At 35.5% G+C, this 24,329-nt stretch overlaps 1 protein-coding gene across 4 annotated transcripts in view; it reads left to right on the top strand.

Moving 5' to 3' along the window:
• The first annotated feature begins 6,585 nt into the window (after positions 1–6,585).
• LOC145675563 (uncharacterized) overlaps positions 6,586–24,329 on the top strand; it is a 95,790-nt gene continuing 78,046 nt past the window's right edge. For 2 of the 4 annotated variants that reach the window (XM_081746079.1, XM_081746076.1), the window contains exons 1-3: positions 7,105–7,264; positions 12,757–13,275; positions 15,657–15,724. In XM_081746079.1, coding sequence (XP_081602205.1) covers positions 12,962–13,275; positions 15,657–15,724 — 382 coding nt within the window. In that variant the 5' untranslated portion in view covers positions 7,105–7,264; positions 12,757–12,961. The other 2 variants (XM_081746078.1, XM_081746077.1) reach the window with 2 other exon arrangements.

Here is a 24,329-nt window from a genome sequence, read left to right as displayed (position 1 = left end):
TGGAATTCTCAAATTCTACTGAATATCTGGACAGAGTTTGAGAATTTGTGCCTTCGGTGGTCCTGCAGCGTGAAGTTGGAAAGACCGCCTTTCACATGGATTTAGAGCCTTTAAATTAAAAGCTCAAATTCTGGGAGTTGTTTTTTCTGAGAGCTCAAATTCTCCTCAATATCTGCACGAAGTTCTAGAATTTGAGCTGTTTGTGTCATGGTACGATGTGTTCAAAATTGCAGCTTCTAAGTGGACTTAGACACTTTAAATTGAAAGCCCAGATTCCAGGAGTTTGTTTTTTTGAAAGCTCAAATTTTGCTGAATATCTGGACGGAATTTGAGAATTTGAACTTTCGGTCGTCCTGCAGCGTGAAGTTGGCAGGCCGCCTTTCACATGGACCTAGAGCCTTTAAATTGAAAGCTAAAATTCTGGGAGTTGGTTTTTCTGAGAGCACAAATTCTTCTAATTATATGCACGAAGTTTCAGAATTTGAGCTGTTGGTGTTTTGGTACGATGTGTTCAAAATTGCAGCTTTTAAATGGACTTAGACACTTTAAATTGAAAGCCCAGATTCCAGGAGTTTGTTTTTTTGAAAGCTCAAATTTTGCTGAATATCTGGACGGAATTTGAGAATTTGAACTTTCGGTCGTCCTGCAGCGTGAAGTTCGCAGGCCGCCTTTCACATGGACCTAGAGCCTTTAAATTGAAAGCTCAAATTCTGGGAGTTGGTTTTCCTGAGAGCTCAAATTCTACTCAATATCTGCACGAAGTTTCAGAATTTAAGCTGTTGGTGTCCTGGTATGATGTGTTCAAAATTGCAGCTTTTAAGTGGACTTAGAGCCTTCAAATTGAAAGCTCAAATTCCGTGAGTTGGTTTTTTTCAAAGCTCAAATTCTACTGAATATCTGGACGGAGTTTGAAAATTTGATATTGCGGTGGTCCTGCAGCGTGAAGTTGGCAGGACCACCTTTCACATGGATTTAGAGCCTTTAAATTGAAAGCTCAAATTCTGGGAGTTGGTTTTTCTGAGAGCTCAAATTCTACTGAATATCTGCGCGAAATTCTAGGATTTGAGCTGTTGGTCTCCTGGTACGATATGTTAAAAATTGCAGCTTTTAAGTGGACTTAGACACTTTAAATTGAAAGCTCAGATTCCGGGAGTTGGTTTTTTTGAAAGCTGAAATTTTGCTGAATATCTGGACGGAATTTGAGAATTTGAACTTTCGGTCGTCCTGCAGCGTGAAGTTGGCAGGCCGCCTTTCACATGGACCTAGAGCCTTTAAATTGAAAGCTAAAATTCTGGGAGTTGGTTTTTCTGAGAGCACAAATCCTTCTAATTATATGCACGAAGTTTCAGAATTTGAGCTGTTGGTGTTTTGGTACGATGTGTTCAAAATTGCAGCTTTTAAATGGACTTAGACACTTTAAATTGAAAGCCCAGATTCCAGGAGTTTGTTTTTTTGAAAGCTCAAATTTTGCTGAATATCTGGACGGAGTTTGAGAATTTGAGCTTCCGGTGGTCCTGCAGCGTGAAGTTGGCAGGACCACCTTTTACATGGACTTAGAGTCTTTAAATTGAAAGATCAAATTCTGGAACTTGTTTTTCTCAGAGCTCAAATTATACTCAATATCTGGACGAAGTTTCAGATTTTGAGCTGTTGGTGTTTTGGTACGATGTGTTCAAAATTGCAGCTTTTACGTGGACTTAGACCCTTTTAATTGAAAGCTCACGAGAGTTAGTTTTTTGGAATTCTCAAATTCTACTGAATATCTGGACAGAGTTTGAGAATTTGAGCCTTCGGTGGTCCTGCAGCGTGAAGTTGGTAGGACCACCTTTCACATGGACTTAGAGCCTTTAAATTAAAATCTCAAATTCTGGGAGTTGGTTTTTCTGAGAGCTCAAATTCTCCTCAATACCTGCACGAAGTTCTAGAGTTTGAGCTGATTGTGTCATGGTACGATGTGTTCAAAATTGCAGCTTCTAAGTGGACTTAGACTCTTTAAATTGAAAGCTCAAATTCCGGGAGTTGGTTTTTTGAAAGATCCTTTCGGTGGTCCTGCAGCGTGAAGTTGGCAGGCCCACCTTTCACATGGAATTAGAGTCTTTAAATTAAAAGCTCAAATTCTGGGAGTTGGTTTTTCTGAGAGCTCAAATTCTCCTCAATATCTGCACGAAGTTCTAGAATTTGAGCTGTTTGTGTCATGGTACGATGTGTTCAAAATTGCAGCTTTTAAGTGAACTTAGACACTTTAAATTGAAAGCTCAAATTCCGGGAGTTGTTTTTTTTTTGAAAGCTCGAATTATGCTGAATATCTGGACGGAGTTTGAGAATTTGAGCTTCCGGTGGTCCTGCAGGGTGAAGTTGGCAGGCCACCTTTCACATGGACTTAGAGCCTTTGAATTGAAAGCTCAAATTCTGGGAGTTGGTTTTTGTGAGAGCTCAAATTCTACTCAATATCTGCACGAAGTTTCAGAATTTGAGCTGTTGGTGTCCTGGTATGATGTGTTCAAAGTTGCAGCTTTTAAGTGGACTTAGAGCCTTCAAATTGAAAGCTCAAATTCCGGGAGTTGTTTTTTTTTTTTTTTTGAAAGCTCGAATTCTGCTGAATATCTGGACGGAGTTTGAGAATTTGAGCTTCCGGTGGTCCTGCAGGGTGAAGTTGGCAGGCCACCTTTCACATGGACTTAGAGCCTTTGAATTGAAAGCTCAAATTCTGGGAGTTGGTTTTTGTGAGAGCTCAAATTCTACTCAATATCTGCGCGAAGTTCTAGGATTTGAGCTGTTGGTGTCCTGGTACGATGTGTTAAAAGTTGCAGCTTTTAAGTGGACTTAGACTGTTTATATTGAAAGCTCAAATTCCTGGAGTTGGTTTTTCGAAAGCTCAAATTTTGCTGAATATCTGGACGGAATTTGAGAATTTGAACTTTCGGTGGTCCTGCAGCGTGAAAGTGGCAAAACCACCTTTTACATGGACTTAAAGCCTTTATATTGAAAGCTCATTTTCTGGGAGTTGGTTTGTCTGAGAGCCCAAATTCCACTCAATATCTGCACGAAGTTTCAGAATTTGTGCTGTTGGTGTCCTAGTACGATGTGTTCAAAATTGTGGCTTGTAAGTCGACTTAGACCCTTTAAATTGAAAGCTCAAATTCCGGGCGTTGGGTTTTTGAAAGCTCGAATTCTACTAAATATCTGGACGGAGTTTTAGAATTTGAGCTTCCGGTGGTCCTGTAGCGTGAAGTTGGCAGGACCACTTTTCACATGGACTTAGAGTCTTTAAATTGAAAGATCAAATTCTGGAACTTTTTTTCTCAGAGCTCAAATTATACTCAATATCTGGACGAAGTTTCAGATTTTGAGCTGTTGGTGTTTCGGTACGATGTGTTCAAAATTGCAGTCCTTTAAATTCAAAGCTCACGAGAGTTGGTTTTTTGGAATTCTCAAATTCTACTGAATATCTGGACAGAGGTTGAGAATTTGTGCCTTCGGTGGTCCTGCAGCGTGAAGTTGGCAGGACCACCTTTGGCATGGATTTAGAGTCTTTAACTTGAAAGATCAAATTCTGGAACTTTTTTTTCTGAGAGCTCAAATTCTACTCAGTATCTGGACGAAGTTTCAGATTTTGAGCTGTTGGTGTTTCGGTATGATGTGTTCAAAATTGCAGCTTTTACGTGGACTTAGACCCTTTAAATTGAAAGCTCACGAGAGTTGTTTTTTTGGAATTCTCAAATTCCACTGAATATCTGGACAGAGGTTGAGAATTTGGGCCTTCGGTGGTCCTGCAGCGTGAAGTTGGCAGGACCACCTTTGGCATGGACTTAGAGTCTTTAACTTGAAAGATCAAATTCTGGAACTTTTTTTTCTGAGAGCTCAAATTCTACTCAATATCTGGACGAAGTTTCAGATTTTGAGCTGTTGGTGTCCTAGTACGATGTGTTCAAAATTGCAGCTTCTAAGTGGACTTAGACTCTTTAAATTGAAAGCTCAAATTCCGGGAGTTGGTTTTTGAAAGCTCCTTTCGGTGGTCCTGCAGCGTGAGGTTGGCAGGACCACATTTCACATGCACTTAGAGTCTTTAAATTGAAAGCTCAAATTCTTGGGGTTGGTTTTTCTGAGAGCTCAAATTCTACTCAATATCTGCGCGAGGTTCTAGGATTTGAGCTGTTGGTGTCCTTGTACGATGTGTTAAAAATTGCAGTTTTTAAGTGGACTTAGACACTTTAAATTGAATGCTCAATTTCCGGGAGCTGGTTTTTTTGAAAGCTCGAATTCTGCTGAATATCCGGACGGAGTTTGAGAATTTGAGATTCCGGTGGTACTGCAGCGTGAAGTTGGCAGGCCACCTTTCACATGGACTTAGAGCCTTTAAATTGAAAGTTCAAATTCTGGAAGTTGGTTTTTCTGAGAGCTCAAATTCTACTCAATATCTGCGCGAAGTTCTAGGATTTGAGCTGTTGGTGTCCTGGTACGATGTGCTAAAAATTGCAGCTTTTAAGTGGACTTAGACATTTTAAATTGAAAGCTCAGATTCCGGGAGTTGGTTTTTTTGAAAGTTCAAATTTTGCTGAATATCTGGACGGAATTTGAGAATTTGAGCTTCCGGTGGTCCTGCAGCGTGAAGTTGGCAGGACCACCTTTGACATGGACTTAGAGTCTTTAAATTGAAACCTCAAATTCTGGGAGATTTTTTTTCTCAGAGCTCAAATTATACTCAATATCTGCACGAAGTTCTAGAATTTGAGCTGTTGGTGTCCTGGTACGATGTGTTCAAAATTGCAGCTTTTAAGTGAACTTAGAAACTTTAAATTGAAAGCTCAAATTCCGGGAGTTGTTTTTTTTTGAAAGCTTGAATTCTGCTGAAATTCTGGACGGAGTTTGAGAATTTGAGCTTCCGGTGGTCCTGCAGCGTGAAGTTGGCAGGACCACCTTTCACATGGACTTAGTGTCTTTAAGTTGAAAGATCAAATTCTGGAACTTTTTTTTCTCAGAGCTCAAATTCTACTCAATATTTGGACGAAGTTTCAGATTTTGAGCTGTTGGTGTTTCGGTACGATGTGTTCAAAATTGCAGCTTTTACGTGGATTTAGACCCTTTAAATTGAAAGCTCACGAGAGTTGGTTTTTTGGAATGCTCAAATTCTACTGAATATCTGGACAGAATTTGAGAATTTGAGCCTTCGGTAGTCCTGCACCGTGAAGTTGGTAGGACCACCTTTCACATGGACTTAGAGCCTTTAAATTAAAATCTCAAATTCTGGGAGTTGTTTTTTTCTGAGAGCTCAAATTCTCCTCAATATCTGCACGAAGTTCTAGAATTTTAGCTGTTTGTGTCATGGTACGATGTGTTCAAAATTGTGGCTTGTAAGTGGACTTAGACCCTTTAAATTGAAAGGTCAAATTCCGGGCGTTGGTTTTTTGAAAGCTCGAATTCTACTGAATATCTGGACGGAGTTTGAGAATTTGAGCTTCCGGTGGTCCTGCAGCGTGAAGTTGGCAGGACCACCTTTCACATGGACTTAGAGTCTTTATATTGAAAGATCAAATTCTGGAACTTTTTCTCTCAGAGCTCAAATTATACTCAATATCTGGACGAAGTTTCAGATTTTGAGCTGTTGGTGTTTCGGTACGATGTGTTCAAAATTGCAGCTTTTACGTAGACTTAGACCCTTTAAATTGAAAGCTCACGAGAGTTGGTTTTTTGGAATGATTAAATTCTACTGAATATCTGGACAGAGTTTGAGAATTTGAGCCTTCGGTGGTCCTGCAGCGTGAAGTTGGCAGGACCACCTTTCACATGTTCTTAGAGCCTTAAATTGAAAGATCAAATTTTGGGAGTTGGTTTTTGTGAGAGCTCAAATTCTGCACTGAGCTTCAGAATTTGAGCTGGTAGTGGTCCTGCCAACTTCATGCACCTGGAATGTAGGCATTCCGAGCAGTCGGCAATAATTTATATATATTAGATTTTGTATTACAGTTATGTCTTTATATATTTTTCTTTCATTCTTTTCTGTAACCATATCTGTAAATATTCTGTGTCCATTTTTTTTTTTTTTTTTTTTTTTTGCCTTTTTGTAAATATTTTGTATGCATTTTAGTCTGTAACTTTAAGATCTGACGATTGAAATGCTTTGGATGTCCTCTGAAGTTTCTGTAATAAAGACGATATGAATATGAATACGCAAGTTTGTGGTGAATAACACAATGTCCGTGGTTTTTTCTGGATCCTTAAGTTTCCCACACATTCCTAAACTACTAATTCTTGTACAATCATTTTCTTCATTGGTCAATATCTATTTTAGTCTGACCTCTTTCATTGATCAGTATAAATGTGTGTCCACATAAAATGGCCTAGCACCAACATTTTATTTTGCCTCATATCACCACGTTTGGTTCTGATGTAATTCCGTCTTATTAGAGTACTCTCTATACTTCTGCCTTCTGCTGTATTACTGTAACCTAATGTACTGTCTTAGCATAGTTAATAAGCCTGTGTGCTTCAAACACTGACATATTTTTGTCTAATATCATATCAATACGCAAACTCAAATACTCCAGAATTTAGCTTCGTTTTTCTTCCCACGTAATCATCATACACTGATGACTTGTCAAAACGTTTCTCTTGCTCTTATGCTAACATTTCGTCTGATTCCATTCATTACTCTGTAATTTTTGTATTTTGGGACAGTCACGAAAGAAAGTATTCATCAGTTGACAATTTTTTTTCTAATAACTCAACAATAAATTAAGCAATTAAAGTATCGATACGGTAAGTTATCAAATTATAACTATTCTAAGAATAACAACAAAAAGATCCAAATTAATTCATTTTTTCAAGATTTATTGAGAGAAGAAAATTTGTCAATTGTCAAATACTTTCTTTTCCGGGTAGACAAGTAAATATCCGTAGTTTGTATTGTGCAGGAAAGTCTGATTCAGTCGTGTGGCACGACTCATACGATTACATTCTATACCATGATAAAAAAGACAAAATACCAGATTGAATTTTAGCAATTTTTTTTTTTTTTAATTAAACTGTGATGCGTATACATTTTGTAAAATGCACAATCTTAGTAAGACCTCGTCAACAAGTGCATAGCATATTCGAGATGTAAGTGCATTAAGATTTACATGTGACCTTACTTTGCCTCAAGTTAAATACCCGTACGACATATCCTTACACGAGTAGTCAAGTGTGCTGTAAAGTAATTTTGTGACACAATACAAAATATATGAAGTACAAAGTTACATTGTGACCGAAAGCTTTCAAGTATGAGGTATGGGAAAGTGAGAAGTATAAGTAATTATATTTGCCAAACAAAACCAAAGTAATTGTTTAGTAATGGGGGGCCAAGACTATTGCACAGAGAAAACAACGCTCTAACCCGCCTTCACTCGCTAACGCTTGCTTGGCAATACTGTCTTAATTAGATGTTATTAACCTTATATAACCGAATGTGAATAGAATATCGCAAAAAGTCTGTTAAAACCCTTGCCTCCCCAAAGCTAAACAATACCCCAAATAAATAAATAAACCATAATATCTAGCAAGTTAGACATAGTTTTTTTCAATATAAGATAAAAATGGGTAAATTTTACAATATATGCCCAAGCTGCGCATCGGCAAGCAGGGCCGCTTCGAAAGGGTAGAGCAAAGTAGATTGGGTTAGCTAACGGAAGTTTGGATCCGTTGTGTTACAATTAATCAAGTGTAATCACTAGTCTTTGAGTAAGGATACCAAATCCAGCGGCATAGTAAAATTAATTAATATTTTTTTTTTCTTTAAATGATTCTTTACGATGTTCTGGAATGGTTTTTGGTGCAGTTTTACTATACGGATCCACAGATTTTAAAATGTACCCCAAAAACTGTGAAAGTCTTTATTGTATTGTATTTATTTCGTCTTTTTTCATACATTTAGCACTGTAATACAATGCATATGAAGTGGACATGTCATTTATATATGAATACAAAAGTAAAAGAAACAATAATAGTGAAAATTACACACACTAGGTTAATAATTAAGCCTTATCTTATTACACTGTACATTTTGCATGACGTCATTGTTAAAAATAAACTTAGTAATTATTATTTGCAGTGTATTTAGAAATCCTCCAACAAATATCTAATGCTAAAAGCGAGTAATGACATTGCTTTACTGTACATCATGTAACATTTCTATTCACTTAGCAGTTCATGTATTCCTCTACCGAGTAAAAGCAAAGTTGTAATAAATATTTCTGGAGTTCCTTTTTAAATTTAGCAACAGAGTTCTGAGTTTTTATTTCTTTCGGAAGTTTATTGTAAAGCATGATACCCGCGTATTTACACCCTTTTTCATATAATACTGTTCTGTGTTCTACAATAGAAAAGTTTTGTTTGTTTCTTGTATCATGATCATGTTTCTGTTCTACACGCGTAAAGATACCTTGTAGGTGTCTCTTTACAAATATCAATAGATTTAAAATATACAAACAGGGTACTGGAAGTATACGAAGTTTTTTAAATATTGATTTGCAGTCATCTTTTGGTTTAGCAGATGCCATCATTCTTACTATTCGTTTCTGTATCGTAAAAATTACTTTGGCCTTGTGTGTATCTCCCCAAAATATAATACCATATGTTAAATTCGATTGGAATAATCCAAAGTAAATTGTTTCTAAAGTAGACTCTCTTAAAACATTTTTAAGTACTTTAATTGCGAAATATATTTGGTTTAATTTTTTACCCAACTTATGTCGAGAACAGAACCCAACGAACTCCTGCGCGGCTTCTAACCCGTTCGTAATACTACTACTATTCCTTTTCCTTCTTCTACTACTACTATTACTTATGCTATGGATCTGTATAGTAAAATAGCATGATATTTTTTAATAAGAAGAAAAAGTATACGCATAAGCGTATAGTAGGGTTAAGTAAATCCGAGTTAGGTTTTTCAGTAGGGTCTAGTGTCTCCTAGAGTATAGTAGGTTATTTTACAAAAGTTGGTTATTTAGGTAGAGTTCCTTAGTTGACACACTACCTAAACAAATCGAGACTTGGAAACGCCTCAGAAGTGGAAGCAGTGGCGGATGTAGCCTGGCGCCGAGGACTGTCCAGTTTTTTGAATGAAAAAATAATTTAAACTGTTATATATATATATATATATATATATATATATATTTGAACTTTATATTAAACTCATGAAGTTTATATTCTAGTTCTAGCTAGCCCAGCTTTTACCTTTTATATCTGCCACTGAGTAGTTCAATTCATATTTAAAAGCATTTTAGAAAGAAAATCTGCAAAATTCAATGCTGAAAGAAAAGAAAGCTAGGAAAATACAGCGTTTTTACAGCTGTATCGCCGGACCACACAAAAATCGAAGAAGTGGAAATATTACTTAGTTTCTGTGCAAAATACTACGTTGTGGTCCTGGCACACTTGGTAGTGATTATTATTCGAAAATACGGTGTGGACGCATGGCATAAAAACTAGTGCATAAAACACGAACCAGCATGTGCTAGGCGGACACTAAAAAGTTCGAATACTATGCAACTGATTCAGGAATAGCGCAGGAGGGGGAACGTCCTTAGGGAGTAAGTGTCTTAGCGGCGCTGGGCATACGGATAAACGAGGATAGTGGAAATACACTTTATATGTAATAAAACGCATGGCTCATATGTTGCACAGCTTTGAAGGACATACTAAATGCCATCCACAAAAGTACAAAAGAGTACTAAATTAGGTTAGATTTGATTAGGTTTGCTTATTTTTTCTGTAGTTTCAGTTCGTTTCTACACTTACGACAAACTCTTTGCCTGTTTAGCAAACCATCCCTGTCAGACAATTTCAACAACTGACACTCGTTATTTTTGTACAACTCGATAAAACAAATACGACTTGTCATTTTCCACCATTTCTACATTGTCTTTCTTTTAAAACATACTAAGTGTACCTTTCCATCAAATAGATCCTTCCGCCTCCACATATTGTGCCGCCTCCACACTGTATGTTGTACAGATAAAAGGCAACTATCAACAACTAATATTTCCTTAACTTCAACTATTCCCCTCACCTGACTTTCAGTTACTTTCTCTCACAAACCAAAATAAATTCCCCAGTTCATCTAGTAAATTTTCTAAAATTTGTCCGGCGATACAGCACTTAACCCTAAACTAGGAAATAGTCCAAGTCGCGTAATGCATAATGTGGCAACTATATAATCATTTCCACTTTCAATTTCATGGGCCTCCTACCAAAAATATTGTTAAAATATTGCTATATTAATATTCAGAATATCCATATCTCTACTAAAACTCAAACAAAATTACATCAAATAATCAGTATTAGGTAGATAGCGCCCCTTCAAAAGACACAAAAGGAAAAAGAATATGGTTTTAAAATCACTCGTTAAAGGTTACCTATAATCAATTAACTCATAACGCTTTGCACAGACAGAAAATACACATTGTATGTCACCATTACGTTTCCAATCAATCACAATGTGTAAAAAGAACAATCATTATATCAACATGGCAGAATCATCAACTCAGTGATAACTGAAATAAAGCAAACTACGCCGAACGAGGGATCAAAATATTGTAAGTAAAGGGAGGAAAATAATAGAAGTCGACAGATAAATGTAGTACGATCCGTTTTCGGTACGTGTATTTATCAGTAAGATTTTTTTTTTTCTGGACCCAAGAAACAATAACTACTGCCCAAAAGACACGAAAGAATATAATCAGAAATCATTCCGACTGTTTAATCAGTCAATGATATAACCACCAAACTTAAAATATTGTTGAATCTGTTTCAATGGGAGCAAGAAATGTCCCTTCTCTTGTACGCATGTGCTTGACGCCACTTCATCTTTTGTCATTCCAAACGACTGCGCCGAATTAACCGTGATATTTTCATAATAATACTAAGGCACTAACTATTTAAAGTCAGCATTCTGTTTGAAGAATGCAGTGGTTTAAAAGGCTGCGTAAGTTTGTTGTAGAGTAATACTATGGAACCTGAAATGAAACTGAGTGCTGCTGCAAAAAGAAAACTGAAATGTATTAAAAGATAAAAGTAGAATTTAATATAACTTCCGAACTTAATATTCTAGAAAAAAAATCGGGAGTTACTAATGACGGAGCTTTAGAAGACAAAATGCCAAATGCATCATCACTTTTCTAACAGAGCAGTGAATGCGGATTTAATGCGTGTGTAAATACTAATATTTCAGTTGTATGAAAGCACGTAATGTGGTGTAGGTAGGAAGAAAGAAGGTTCAGGAATAGTGTTCCTGTAGACGTGTTAAATAATGCCATAAATGGAGATAAAAAACAAGCGAGTTAAGAGACCTTTACATTTAAGTATTGTTAATGAAATGTACAACTCCGTTTATAACTAATTTTCAGTAAAAGTAGATTCACCTTTCATATAGTTTTCTGTAGTTCGCTTTTTGTTAGCGTTTATATTTCCAATCGTATGTCAAAACAGAGAATACTTTTTTTTTTAACACTTAAACAGTGGTATTTTACTTTTAAATATGAAGTTTTCTTTTTTTCATTCAATATAGCCTAGCTTAATACGTATAATAATTTTCTTGTTAAATGCCCCATTCTGTAATTCTCCGCCTCATTGCGAAACGTAAGTTAATACTTTTGTTATTATTATGTTAATGTGTCATCAGACACTAGACTAAATGCAAGCTAATAAATTTTAAAATAGTATGATCATAAGGAATATTCTGTCTATTGCAGCTTTTCCTCAGAGTTTGGTTAACTGCAGCATGTAAGGAGCGTGCTATAAAAAATTTTTGCACAAAAATATTTGGTTATACTTGAAACCACATAAATAATACACCGCAGTGAAACAACTATATTTCTCTGAGTACTACACATATTTTGCACTGTAGATTATATTCTCATGTTACTTATTACTCCGAGATATTGTAATTTTAGCTAGGCTAAAACTCATTTTTGTGACAATCTATTTCTTCGATATTCTGAAAGAGAAAGTATAGTCGAAGGTGTGAGAGTATCTGCTACAAGTTACAAGAAACGAAACCATTTTCTACCACAATTATAACGAATTCTAATTTTAAGGTAAAAAACATGGTAGTCTAAATTGTACAAACACCCTAACAAGTGGTAAACGCTGCAAGATATAATCAAAGTAACAATGTAGCTCGGAAACAGTTCATTAACAAAACTCAAAGCTTGTTACACTACATAATATTAAAAGTTTAAAATCAACTGTCAACTTAAAAACCTGCTAAATTTACACTTTAAAATAGGTTACATAATTAGTACATAATCATATTTTCTACATCATAGACGAATTTTCAATAGGATTCTTCTGTAACAAATCAAAATGAAAAATTACACACATCAGTTATTATTGTGACATTACATTACTATTTTAGTATAAATTTTATGTTGTATCTTCTGTTGAATCTATGGTACCTGTGAAATATTTTTTTAAGGATTTAGTTTTCCTTTTATGATAAACCCAGGGTTCCTTCGAATGAAAAACTATATGAATAAAATTTTTCAATTAACCTCATTAGAAATTTTAAATATGTGTTGCGTGGAATGCGATTACAATAGCATAAAGTGCAAAGAAAAAACACATTCTTTACTAAAGTGAAGTCATAGTCAATGTATTGATTCAAAATTCTTTTAGAGACCATTCTGGAAGAGGTGTACGTACTAACATATATATTTTTCTTTGTGATCCTTACTGAATACTCACTTTTCATTATTAAGCAAATGTTTCTTTTTCTTTCAGAATACACAGTAATCCAGTACAAAAAACGTAGTTGCAGGACGCTTTAATCATGAATGTACATTCCCATCATTTACACTGAAAATGTACTTACGAAATAATAACTTAAAGATAATATTGTAAAGAATTAATTAAAATTTATTACTACTTCAAAGAAATCTATTTAATAGTTGAGGATTTTTACCGAGTAAAGATTAAATTCCTAACTATGGAGCCTGAGATAGTATGGAAGGAAGAACCAAGCGAATCATATTTAAAAGAAGAATCCTTGGAAGAACCTGAGTATGTGTCTTCGATTTCTACAGGAAACATTGGAAATAGACGGGTATTCCCAGGTGATTATATAGCAACTGAAATGGTAAGAGGAGATACTGCAATGAAGTCGAATTCAACATGTTCATCTCTGGGAGATTCTAATTTATTCCTTCAAACCACCACTACCACTGAACATTCACACGAAACATATTCAGAAAGTATAACAGATGATAAGCTGGATGATGCAAAACAACACATCTATGGAAGGTAATGGTAATTTTGCATAGAAGTCGTAGTTTGGTTGATAAAGTGAATAACAAAAATATTAACAGAGAAAATTAATTGTAATATACTTGTTTATTTTGAATATTTATTTGCAATGATGTCATTTTAATTTACGACTTCAAATGAAAGCGAAACAAGTATGAAAAGTTGGTAATAATCTGTTCTAAATTTAGTTGCATGCAACTTTACCATAAGCTTAAGCGTTTCGCAGTGCATTGCCACCACTCTCTACTTTGTAACACCTGCTGTGTGGGGTCTGACGTAGAAGACCAACACCTGACGGGTCAACAGTCTTGTCTTTTGCGTCGATAGTGCACCTTAATTTGATCCGTGAGTCTGCAGTAGTAGTTGAATATCGGACGTTCGTGTAAAAAATCCACCCTACATTCCCAAAACACCGTGGTAAAACCTTCCTTGCAGAGAACCGAACTTTGGCTTTTACAGGCTTTCCTTCGTCTTTCTCTTACTACTCCATGCTGGGATGTAATGATGCACCCGTGTCTTGTCAGGTAACGATGCGATGCAAAAACGCTTCCTCTTTCACGTCAAAACAAGTGTGAAGCACTCAAGCCAGCGAAATCTTTTAAATTTTGGTCATCATTCAGCAGCTTCGCAACTCACAGAGCTCTGATTTTGCGGAAGCCAACTGCTTTATGATGATTAATTGCACACTCCCATAGCTCGCACTAAGTTCGGCCGCAATTTGGCGCACACTGATGCGTCAATTCCATTCGATAGGATCATAAACACGTGCCGTTAGTCATCCTGGTGCGAGGACAACGGGGAAAACATCATTTGCGACACGTTCACGGCCTTGATTGCATTCGTTGCACCACATTATAACTGTTGCTCAGGAGAGGGTATCATTGTCGAATTGGGCCTGCAGTCTGCGGTCAATTTCGGCCAGTTTGCCGTTTTCCTGGGTGAAGAACTTGATAATTAACTCGTAAGGGCTCACTCATCGTAAGGGCTCACTCATCGTAAGGGCTACTAAACGAAGCATGCGACAAGCCGCCTGTCCGAGTTCCTGATTCTCGGCCACCTACGAACCGCGCCTGCAAAATCACACACAACTAACCGCTCCGACGATTAGCCAATCAAGTTTTGTTAATATTTGATCCAACTGCGTATGTATAAATATTGTTTGCTAAAGTAACAACGCCTCTTTTGAAGGTCATATCTCTCTACTGTTAGAGCTTTTTCAAAATTATTATCTTTAATAACGCCTATCAAAGACGACTCGCAAATTCCACTGACCTTCCCTTGATGCTGGTTCTATAATATAAGTCTATGTCTCTGAAATATAACAGGCCAATTTACGAGTGACATGAACTAAAAAAAAAAATTAGCCTCTAGACTGTCACTGCTTACTTTATTATTTGATATTATCCCTTCACAATTTAATATTTTCATATTCTAGATTTAGTTTTCAATTTTAATCAGATATAACCGTACAATCTCCGTAAAGAATATGAAAATAATAAAGTGTAGTGCGTTTCTGCTATATAGCATATTATTTTCATTTTGTAGTTTCATATATACTATTTGTAGTAGTAGTAGTAGTATTTGTTTTAAGTACCATTTGGTAGACGTACTAAGTCTGGATGAAAGCTCGAGAACTTATCCCGCGTTAAAAATAGATCCCTTATCACAAAGAATGACGTTGAAGTCAGATCATCGATTTGGTATTAAGTACGAAGAGTTACATACGCACTCCTCTCTCTAGAAAATGATAGGCACAAACTCAAGACAAAAATATTTTTGCTGATTATAATACAGTTTAAAGTAATTTCTAGAATAAATTAAAACATTAATGCTTAAAGCTTCTTTTTTTTTTTTTTTGTCGACTTACGTAACATTTCCACAAAGAGAAATTACCAAAATTCGTGTATGTAGATGTTTCGAAAACACCCTTTTCTGTAAACTCCTAATCTTTAATGAAAAATGAATATTTATTGTAGACAACAGAAGTATTGTACGACTAGATTTTCTAGCTACTTCTTCTGTTTCCTTTTGCTATAACTTGCTGCGTAAGTAAATATGAAGATTTTTAAAGCAATGTACTATGTAGAACAAGCTTATTCCTGCAACTGTTTTGCTTTCTAACAACTATAATATTTATCTGGATATGAAAAATGTTATAACAGGATTGGTATAGTAGGATAAAGTTTCTGAAACAGTGAAGTGTAACTAAATAGTATCTCAAACGTGTAAGTGACTAAGTTTGCTTTTTAACGTTAAGTTTTAGAAAGTGATGTTTGTAACACAACAATATACAATTATTAGTTTTAGACCATGAGACATATAAGTGACTACATGAACAACAGATCCTTTATTCACTGGGTTCTCTTACATTGTTACAGGTGTTCTGCTAATTTGACATTCCTTGAGAGACAAATGACTCGTGGAAGAATAGATGGCACGGAACCTAGTAAGTACCTTGGTAGAGGAAACGTAATTATATTTGCAAATTTGATTATAAATGCAGCTACATATCACTTTGGCGAGTTCTATACAGTAATTAATTGCGTGATTTTCATACCAAGGACAATCTTCCTGTTTGAAGACCCGCTTTGAGGGCCTTATATAAAAGATCTGGCAGCAATCACCTTATATCCATAGAGACGACGACAACCTGTTTGCTTCTACGTTTAAAAAGTATGTGAAGTAGAAATTAACAAAGGCTAATTTTGCAGAGAGGGAAAATTATATTTAATAATTCTCTTTCTACAAAACAGGATTAACAAGAATTACTCCTTTTCAACTTTCAGTATGTAGTTATATATTTAGAAATCTATCAGACAAGTTATTCACATTAGGCGGTTGTATGATATAGTCCCAGGAACGTACCTTCGTAACTAACACGAACAAAAAACTTTTATAAATAATTATGGAGATTTAATCCTCTTTACGAAGGAGGAACGATTGAGCAGAAATGTTAATTATTTTGATAGGGAATCTGTAACATTAACTCAGATTATCCTGTGCTGTGGCTTGGATCTTTCCAAATTCACCTGCCTCAAAGAACAGTTCCTCAAATGCCTACACTTACGTACAATCAACTCACACTTTCAACGCGATTGGCCAGACTCGTTTTCTACTTCCGACTTCGTATACACGAAAAACGGGGATCTAGCTTGGTCTTTCCAAGCTCAGTGCTGACGCGTCCACAAGACAACGCCGAAGGGTTTACTGTTTATCGTAAATGAAATATTGTTCATATTTTGCCAAGCACGGGAGGACTCGGCAGATTATTGCTAATTTTATATTAAAATTATTATGAAGAAAACAGTAAAATACTTCCTTAATCTACTGCAGATTTCGAGATTCAATAACATCTGTTTTGTTACTATTATTATTATGGTTCTCCGACGATTTAGGTAACACAAATGTTCTTCAACTACATTTCAAATTCATTTACTTGTGAAATATTACACTGAAAGCAAATATGAGAAACTACAAATAAATATGTATATGTTACACTTGTAATAAAAATATAGAATTACAAAATACATGTCGGAAGAATTGAATTGATTTTCAGTTTAACGTCCGTTCCAGCAACGACGCTATATAACACGGGACCAACTGATTAACGTGGAATCTAAACCACATGAACTCTCGCCGGGAATCGAACCCGTGTCTTCCACGCCAAAGGCGAGTACATTAACCGCTTAGCCACGGAGGACCTCTACATGTCAGAAGAGTATAGTGAATTGCCAAGATATGTACGATAGGTTTAAGACGAAGAATACTTGTGGGCGATTTAGAACACTCGCACCCGCTAAACCTACAGAACTTCATGTATACTTTGGAGCTTCTCTGTGGTTATATAAGTAGCAAATGTGCTTTTGGCATCAAACATTTGGACTCAAATCCAGTTCTCTTGTTTACTAATGTTTAGCGTCCTTGTTCAACATTGTGTTTATACGACAGGTAGCCTACAGGTTAAAGTGAAAGCCAGTCAACATGAATAAATTAATACTTTCGCCCGAAAGCGAAGCCGGTAACACATGCACTGGCCCGTAGATCAGTGGGAATATCTGGTTTGATTTCCAGTAGGAGGCTGTGCGATTTAGTTTCTACATTAATCAGCAGTTATATTTTATTGCTGAAAAAGAATGTTCGAATGATTTACTCATTGCCTTTGCAAGCAATCGAACCAATGCTCTATTTTCAGTTCATTATAAAAATACTGTCATACATATTTTACGATAGGTATGAAGTTAGTTATTCTTTTACCCTTACTTTCTTTTCATCAGTTTTAAATTATCGTCCTGCGCGTACTTTTTAGTGCTCTCCGTTTTCTTTCACTTTTTCATTTCATTAAAACATTCATTCTAATCATCATCATCTCGTTTAGACTACAAAGCATTGTATTGAACATAAAAGTGAAGTATTTCATCTCCATTTCAAATTACACTGATATTAAGTGTGTACTATATGTAAGTGACTACGTAATTGAATTACTTTTATAGAATCGATAGAGAAATTACATTGAAAGGAATGAATTTAGTAGTTTTGGTAATGTTAATCATTTTCCAGTTTGTGAATGACTTTAATTCTTCATGCTGAGTAAAGTGTTTATAATCTCTGTTTGTAAGACATATACTGAGTACATAATTATGAAATAGTAAATGAATTATTTCTTCTGCAAAATTTTCCCCAGACATTAGAATCTATGAAAGCCAGTCACAGAGAAAATCACTGGAACTAAACTGGAAAGGGCTTTCCAGATTTTTTCTGTCTCTGCTGAAAAATATTCTGTTTCTGTCTCTGATTTTCTTCTGTATTTTCACTCTACATCTTATGCTTTCGCTTCTAGCGTCTTGAACAACTAACGTGAGGTACGAACTCAACCATAGGTTAGTGAGAAACATGGAAATTTTAAAACTCTTCTCTTCTTTGAGAGAGCTGTTCTATGGTTCGATAAGGTCTCTTCTCCGTAACTGCATCAAAATACTCTATCCTTGGTCTTCCTCTTCCTGGTTTTCCTTCTGTCTTTTCCTCTATCAACACGGTGATCCAATCGGAGTGTCGAATAAGATGGCCAAGTATACTGTTTCTTCTTTTTCCTATTATCTTTATGGTCTGTCGTCTTTCATTAATTTCCTTTAGTACGTCTTCATTCGTTTTCCTTTCGGTCAATGATATACGTAGTATACGGCGCCAACAACACATTTTAAATGCCTCCAGCTTGGATATTTCATTTATTCTCCATGTCCACGTCTCTCATCTGTAAAGCGCCACGCTCCTTATTAGAGTCGTAATAAATCGTTTACGGACGTCCAACGACACCCCGTCTAGAATTTTGAATAACTGTTCCAGAGAGTAAGGAATAATCGGACGTGTTTTTCTCATTAGAAAATTGTAAGCTTATAATTTAGAAGCCACCATAAAAGGGATAAATAATTTTTTTCTATTTTATTTTAATCTTTTCTGACACAAAAGCACATTAGAAGTAAGGGAGCGTGTTATAATTATTCCTTCCTGAAGAATGCTTAACGGAAATTAGTGTGACTTGAAAGCAAGCATTCTCGATTAATGTAAGTCAAACTCAAGATCTTAATCGTATGTATTATACACCGTCTAGCACTTTTTCTCTGACATCAAATCATTGTAACTATTTACGGATGTAATCATGAGTTTATACTTATTAACACTTACAAAATTTAGACATACAAAATATTAAAATGTGTTTTATATGGTGTTCTGCTACAAGCCTTCGTTTTTGTTCTCTCAAACGCATGTAAACCAAAATCAAACAAACAAAAAAAGGAACAGTGTGCGAGTTGTAAAAAGGTATTTCTCCCATACAAACAAGAAATAGTTAATAACAAACCAAAACGTATACAACTCAAAGTAGAAACGAATTTTAAGCAATAACACTAGTCAAATCGTCATTTACAAAAATCCAAGTTTAAACTTAACATGTTTGCTAAGCATGGTGCATTTTCTGGTAATTCTTCACGATGAACAATGTTCTCAGAATTTTTCCCTTATCCCACCATTTTAGCATTATACCTTATTTGTTTTTTTTTTTTTTTTGTTTTTTTTCTGTTTACGAGAAATATTTCTGACTGTCGTTCTGCAAGCCACGAAGATTTGCTAACTGACAGATGGAACCATTTATAATGTGATGGCTCGGTAAGGTGTCAAATCATAGTTTGAGATTAGGATACCATTTCCACTACTTTTTTTTTTATCCGTAGCAACAACAGCTGTAGTTCAACTTGACTACAAGAGCGATGATCACAGGAAAAGTATTTACATTTTCTCGGGAATGGGGTATCTCGAAGAGGACATATCCTAAAAATTTCTGTCATTTAAGGAATTAAAATATTTAAGTTACTGTTGACGAATGATTTTTTTTCGATTAACAGTTGTTTGTGAAAATATTAACACGAAGAAAGAATTACGGGAATGCATTCAAACCCAGCACTACTCTTCAGGCTAGGGAATTTGAATAATACAGTCTTAGCAGGATTATGCATGCGTAGGCTCAGTAGTCCTCTCGGATATGTAAAGTGCCGTGAGAGCGCGGTTTAGGCACTAGAACTCAATGAGTGGAGCGTGGATAAGAAATGAGAAACTGTTGGGAGGATTACTTGTCTATATACACAGTACAATCAGGCCATTGCGTTCAAACGATGGCACATACTTGATTTCTGAATGTTCTCTTTCCCGTATTGTGAAATTGATGCATATCAAGTTATGCGTGTTAATAATGTAACCAGTAGAACTTTATGTACCCATGATATGCAAGAGGATCGAGCAATGTGACCACATCAGAGAATGTAATACATCCTTTCAGCATGGATGTGATGGATCGTAGAGTATCGTCGACAGTGTAAGCTCGATGCTGTAGAATGATAATGGCTTTGAGAGTGAAAAATTTTCAAAAAAAAAAACTCTAAAAATTAAAATACTATTCTTTTAGTATGACGTGAATGGCAAAGGCCTAAGAGGAAACCTCTAAAAAAATTTAAGATTGTAAGTAAAGCGACAGAATTGTGATTTATCACGGCTCCTACTCTACGTGGTGATTAAATGAGGGTCAGAGAAATACCGGAGAGAAACCGAATGTCTAGAAAATGAGATAATTATTAGTTAATTGAGATCCATGTAATCACCGAAACATCTAAACGCCTTGGTTTGCATACCGATGAATAAACTAGGGGATCCTCGTAAAACAGAAGAAATAATCATGTCAGGAAAATTCAGGAAAAATCAAGTAGGATGCCTACACCGTGCAATGAGTATTGCAGTTGTTCGAAACTGGCAAAACTCACACAGAGCGATGCATGTTGTCGACGTGCAGGAGTCGAGAAAAGTTGTTGAAAATTTAGAACAAAATTTCAAACTATAGACTCAAGCAACAAATAAATAAACACGATGTGGATTGTAATCTTTAAAAAGAACTCCTGGGTTTGAAATACACCAAGATACTTGCACGCGACTACTCTCCATTGAGTTTGCTGAAATTAGGGGTAAAAGTAGCAGAAAGTCATTAATTATTATTTTCATAATTATATTCTTATAGACATATTCATGGTGTATTGCGATGTAGTGCTATGAGGTATCACTGTGAGTAGTAATGGGGCGACTTGAGGAAACTTTTTGGCCCCTGGGTCCCTGCCTCAGGACCCATGGTCCCTGGCCGGGGTCAATGACCTAGGGGTACATAGGACCACCCCCTCTAAATTTTGGCAGGGGTACCATGGCCCACCCCCTAAATTTTGGCAGGGGTACATAGGACCACCCCCCTTAAATTTTGGAAATTGCCAAATCTAAAAATTTGGTATGGTAGCCTAGGACCATAGTATGTACCTCTATCAGTATTGGGTGTCTATGTCGTTCCCTTTCATGGGTAAAAAATTGCCAAAAATTCACATTTCGGAGGTTTTTGACCTAATTTATCCCCTTGGATGAGGTGTTATTACCCTATATGGTTATATGGGCGTATACAGGGGTTCATTACCTATCATAAGACATGGGTATATTAATGCACCTCTTGAAATTCCCGGTAGGGGTACCTTGGCCCACCCCTTCAATTTTGGAAATTGCCCAATTTCAACATTGGGTATTATAGTACAGGACCCTAATATGTATTATGATAAATTTGGGTGGTCCACCTCATTCCCTTTTAGGGGTAAAAAATTGCCAAAAATTCAAATTTCGGGGGTTTTTGACCTAATTTATCCCGTTGGATGAGGTGTTATTACCCTATATAGTTATATGGGCGTATACAGGGGTCCATTACCTTTCATAAGACATGGGTATATTAATGCACCCCTTGAAAAATTTGGGAGGGGTACCATGGCCCACCCCTTAAATTTTGGAAATTGACCAATTTAAACATTTGGTATTATGGTACAGGACCCTAATATGTATCATGATAAATTTGGATGGTCCACCTCGTTTCCTTCTAGGGGTACAAAATTGTCAAAATATAAACGTAAGCAATACGTTGTACCACGTGTTTGGTCTTTTGGCCCAATTTAACCTCTTGGATGAGGTTCTATTACCTTATATGGTTATATGGTTATGTATAGGGGTCTATTCCCTATTATAAGACATAGGTACATTTGTGCACCCGGGAGGGGTACTTTGGCCCACCCCTTAAATTTTAGAAATTGCTCATTTTATATATTTGGTATTATAGTACTGGACCCTAACATGTATTATGATAAATTTGGGTGGTCCACCTCGTTCCCTTTTAGGGGTACAAATTGCCAAAATATAAACGTAAGCAATACGTTGTACCACGTGTTTGGTTTGACCTAAGTTATCCCCTTGGATGAGGTTCTATTACCTTATATGGTTATATGGTTATGTATAGGGGTCTATTCCCTATTATAAGACATAGGTACATTTGTGCACCCCGGGAGGGGTACTTTGGCCCACCCCTTTAATTTTGGAAATTGCCCCTTTTACATGTTTGGTATTATAGTATAGAACCCTAATATATATTACTATAAATTTGGGTGGTTCACCACGTTTCCTTTGATGGGTACGAAATTGCCAAATTTTAGTACAACCACGTGTTTGGTTTGGCTCAATTTATCCCCTTGGATGAGGTCCTATTACCTTATATGGTTATATGATCATGTATAGGGGTCCATTCCATATCCCCTTAAATTTTGGAAATTTTCCAATTTAAGCATTCGGTATTATAGTACATGACCTCAACATGTATCATGATAAATTTGGGCGATCCATCTTGTTCCCTTTCATGGGTAAAAATTACTAAAATATAAACATAAGCAATATGTTGTACCATGCGTTTGGTTTTTCGCCCAATTTCTTCCCTTTGATGGGGTTCTATTACCTTATATGGTTATATGGTCCTGTATATGGGTTCATTTCCTATCATAAGACATGGGTACATTGACGCACCCCTTGAAAAATTTGGGAGGGGTATTTTGGCTCATCCAGTCGGTTTTAGAAATTGTTTTAATATAAGCATTTGGTATTATAGTACAGGACTTCAATATGTACCACTATAAATTTGGATGGTCCACATCGTTCCCTTTCATGGGTAAAGAACTACCAAAAATCGAATTTTGGAGGTTATTGACACCTATTTAGCACGTTATATGGTTTATTACCTTTATATGTTTATGTTCCCTTTTAAATTTGGGAATTATCAAATAACAAAATTCGGTAAACGTTTTCTAGGACCCATTGGTGTTCCTCTTATGGCCAAATATTCAAAATTTAAATGTTATTGACCGGTTTTATTATTGAATAAGTACAGGATTTATTACTTTTTTTCATAAGACACAGGTGTATTTGTGTACCAATCTTAAATTTTGGGAGGGGGTACATTTCTTATTGTCGTATCAATAATTGGTAATTGTTCATTGGGTAAATCATTGTCAAATATGAGTATGATCACGTGATCAGTTATTAACCTATGATGGGATTAGGAGTCCAGGACATTGGTACATTAAAACTTTGTAGTATAATTTAAGAATTGTCAAATGAAATTACGTCATTGGTTTTGATTATTCACGCCAAATATAAACGTAAGCAAGACGTTGTACCACGTGATTGTCCTTGATGAGGTAGTGTACAGGGATTCATTTCCTTTGTTGTGGTACTTCTTAAGTTTGAGTACACACACTTCTAGAAAACAGTTGGTTCTACTCAGGTAAACAATTGACGGACATTATTGACCTTATTGAACATATAATAATATGATTAACTCTAAGACTTAGGTATATCAGGAGAAGTATTCTTTAAATTTGGGAATGGTGATAAACAGAATTTTAACATAAGGCGCGAAATTAGAAACAATACATTGAACTTTAGTCACAGCTCATAGTCTAAGATCATTGGTGGTGATTGATTTGAAATCTGATAGCTATCCTTATTGAATCTTATGACTCATAGACGAAAGGCAATACATGCTACAACACTGGCAAAGTTATTGTTAATGCAATTTGATTGGCTGATCACTATCTTTCCTGCAATCTGATTGGTTGATCACTATCTTTCGTGCAATCTGATTGGTTGATGATTTTCAAATCTTTGCTGTATTCAGTTTTAAGTTTTGTTTAACATTTAAAAATCTTGGTTTCGTTCAACATTTTGCACTCACTGATAAATATGATCAAAACCGTTTATTTGTTAATCGAATAGTTAAAAACCGGATAAAGTTTGACGGTTAACCGTGAAACGTAAAATTTTTTTAGTTTGAAATTTTTTTTGCTTGAATTTTTTTTTGTTTTGAAAATGTTTTCGTTTCCAAATTTTTTTGTTTCAAAATTTTGTTTGAGATTTTTTCGTTTGAAATTTTTGTTTGAAAATTTTTTTCGTTTGAAATTTTTTTGTTTGAAAATTTTTGTTCGAAAATTTTGTTTAAAATTTTTTGTTTAAAATTTTTCGTTTCCAAATTTTTTGTTTCAAAATTTTGTTTGAAATTTTTTTCGCTTCAAAATTTTGTTTGAATTTTTTTGGTTTGAAATTTTTTGTTTGAATTTTTTTTCGTTTCAAAATTTTGTTTCAAAGATTTTTGTTTGAAATTTTTGTTT

The sequence above is a fragment of the Thermobia domestica genome, chromosome 18 (genome assembly GCF_964235325.1).
Source record: "Thermobia domestica chromosome 18, izTheDome1.hap1.1, whole genome shotgun sequence".
NCBI lineage: Eukaryota > Metazoa > Arthropoda > Insecta > Zygentoma > Lepismatidae > Thermobia > Thermobia domestica.
This window is presented reverse-complemented; position numbering and strand designations above follow the sequence as displayed.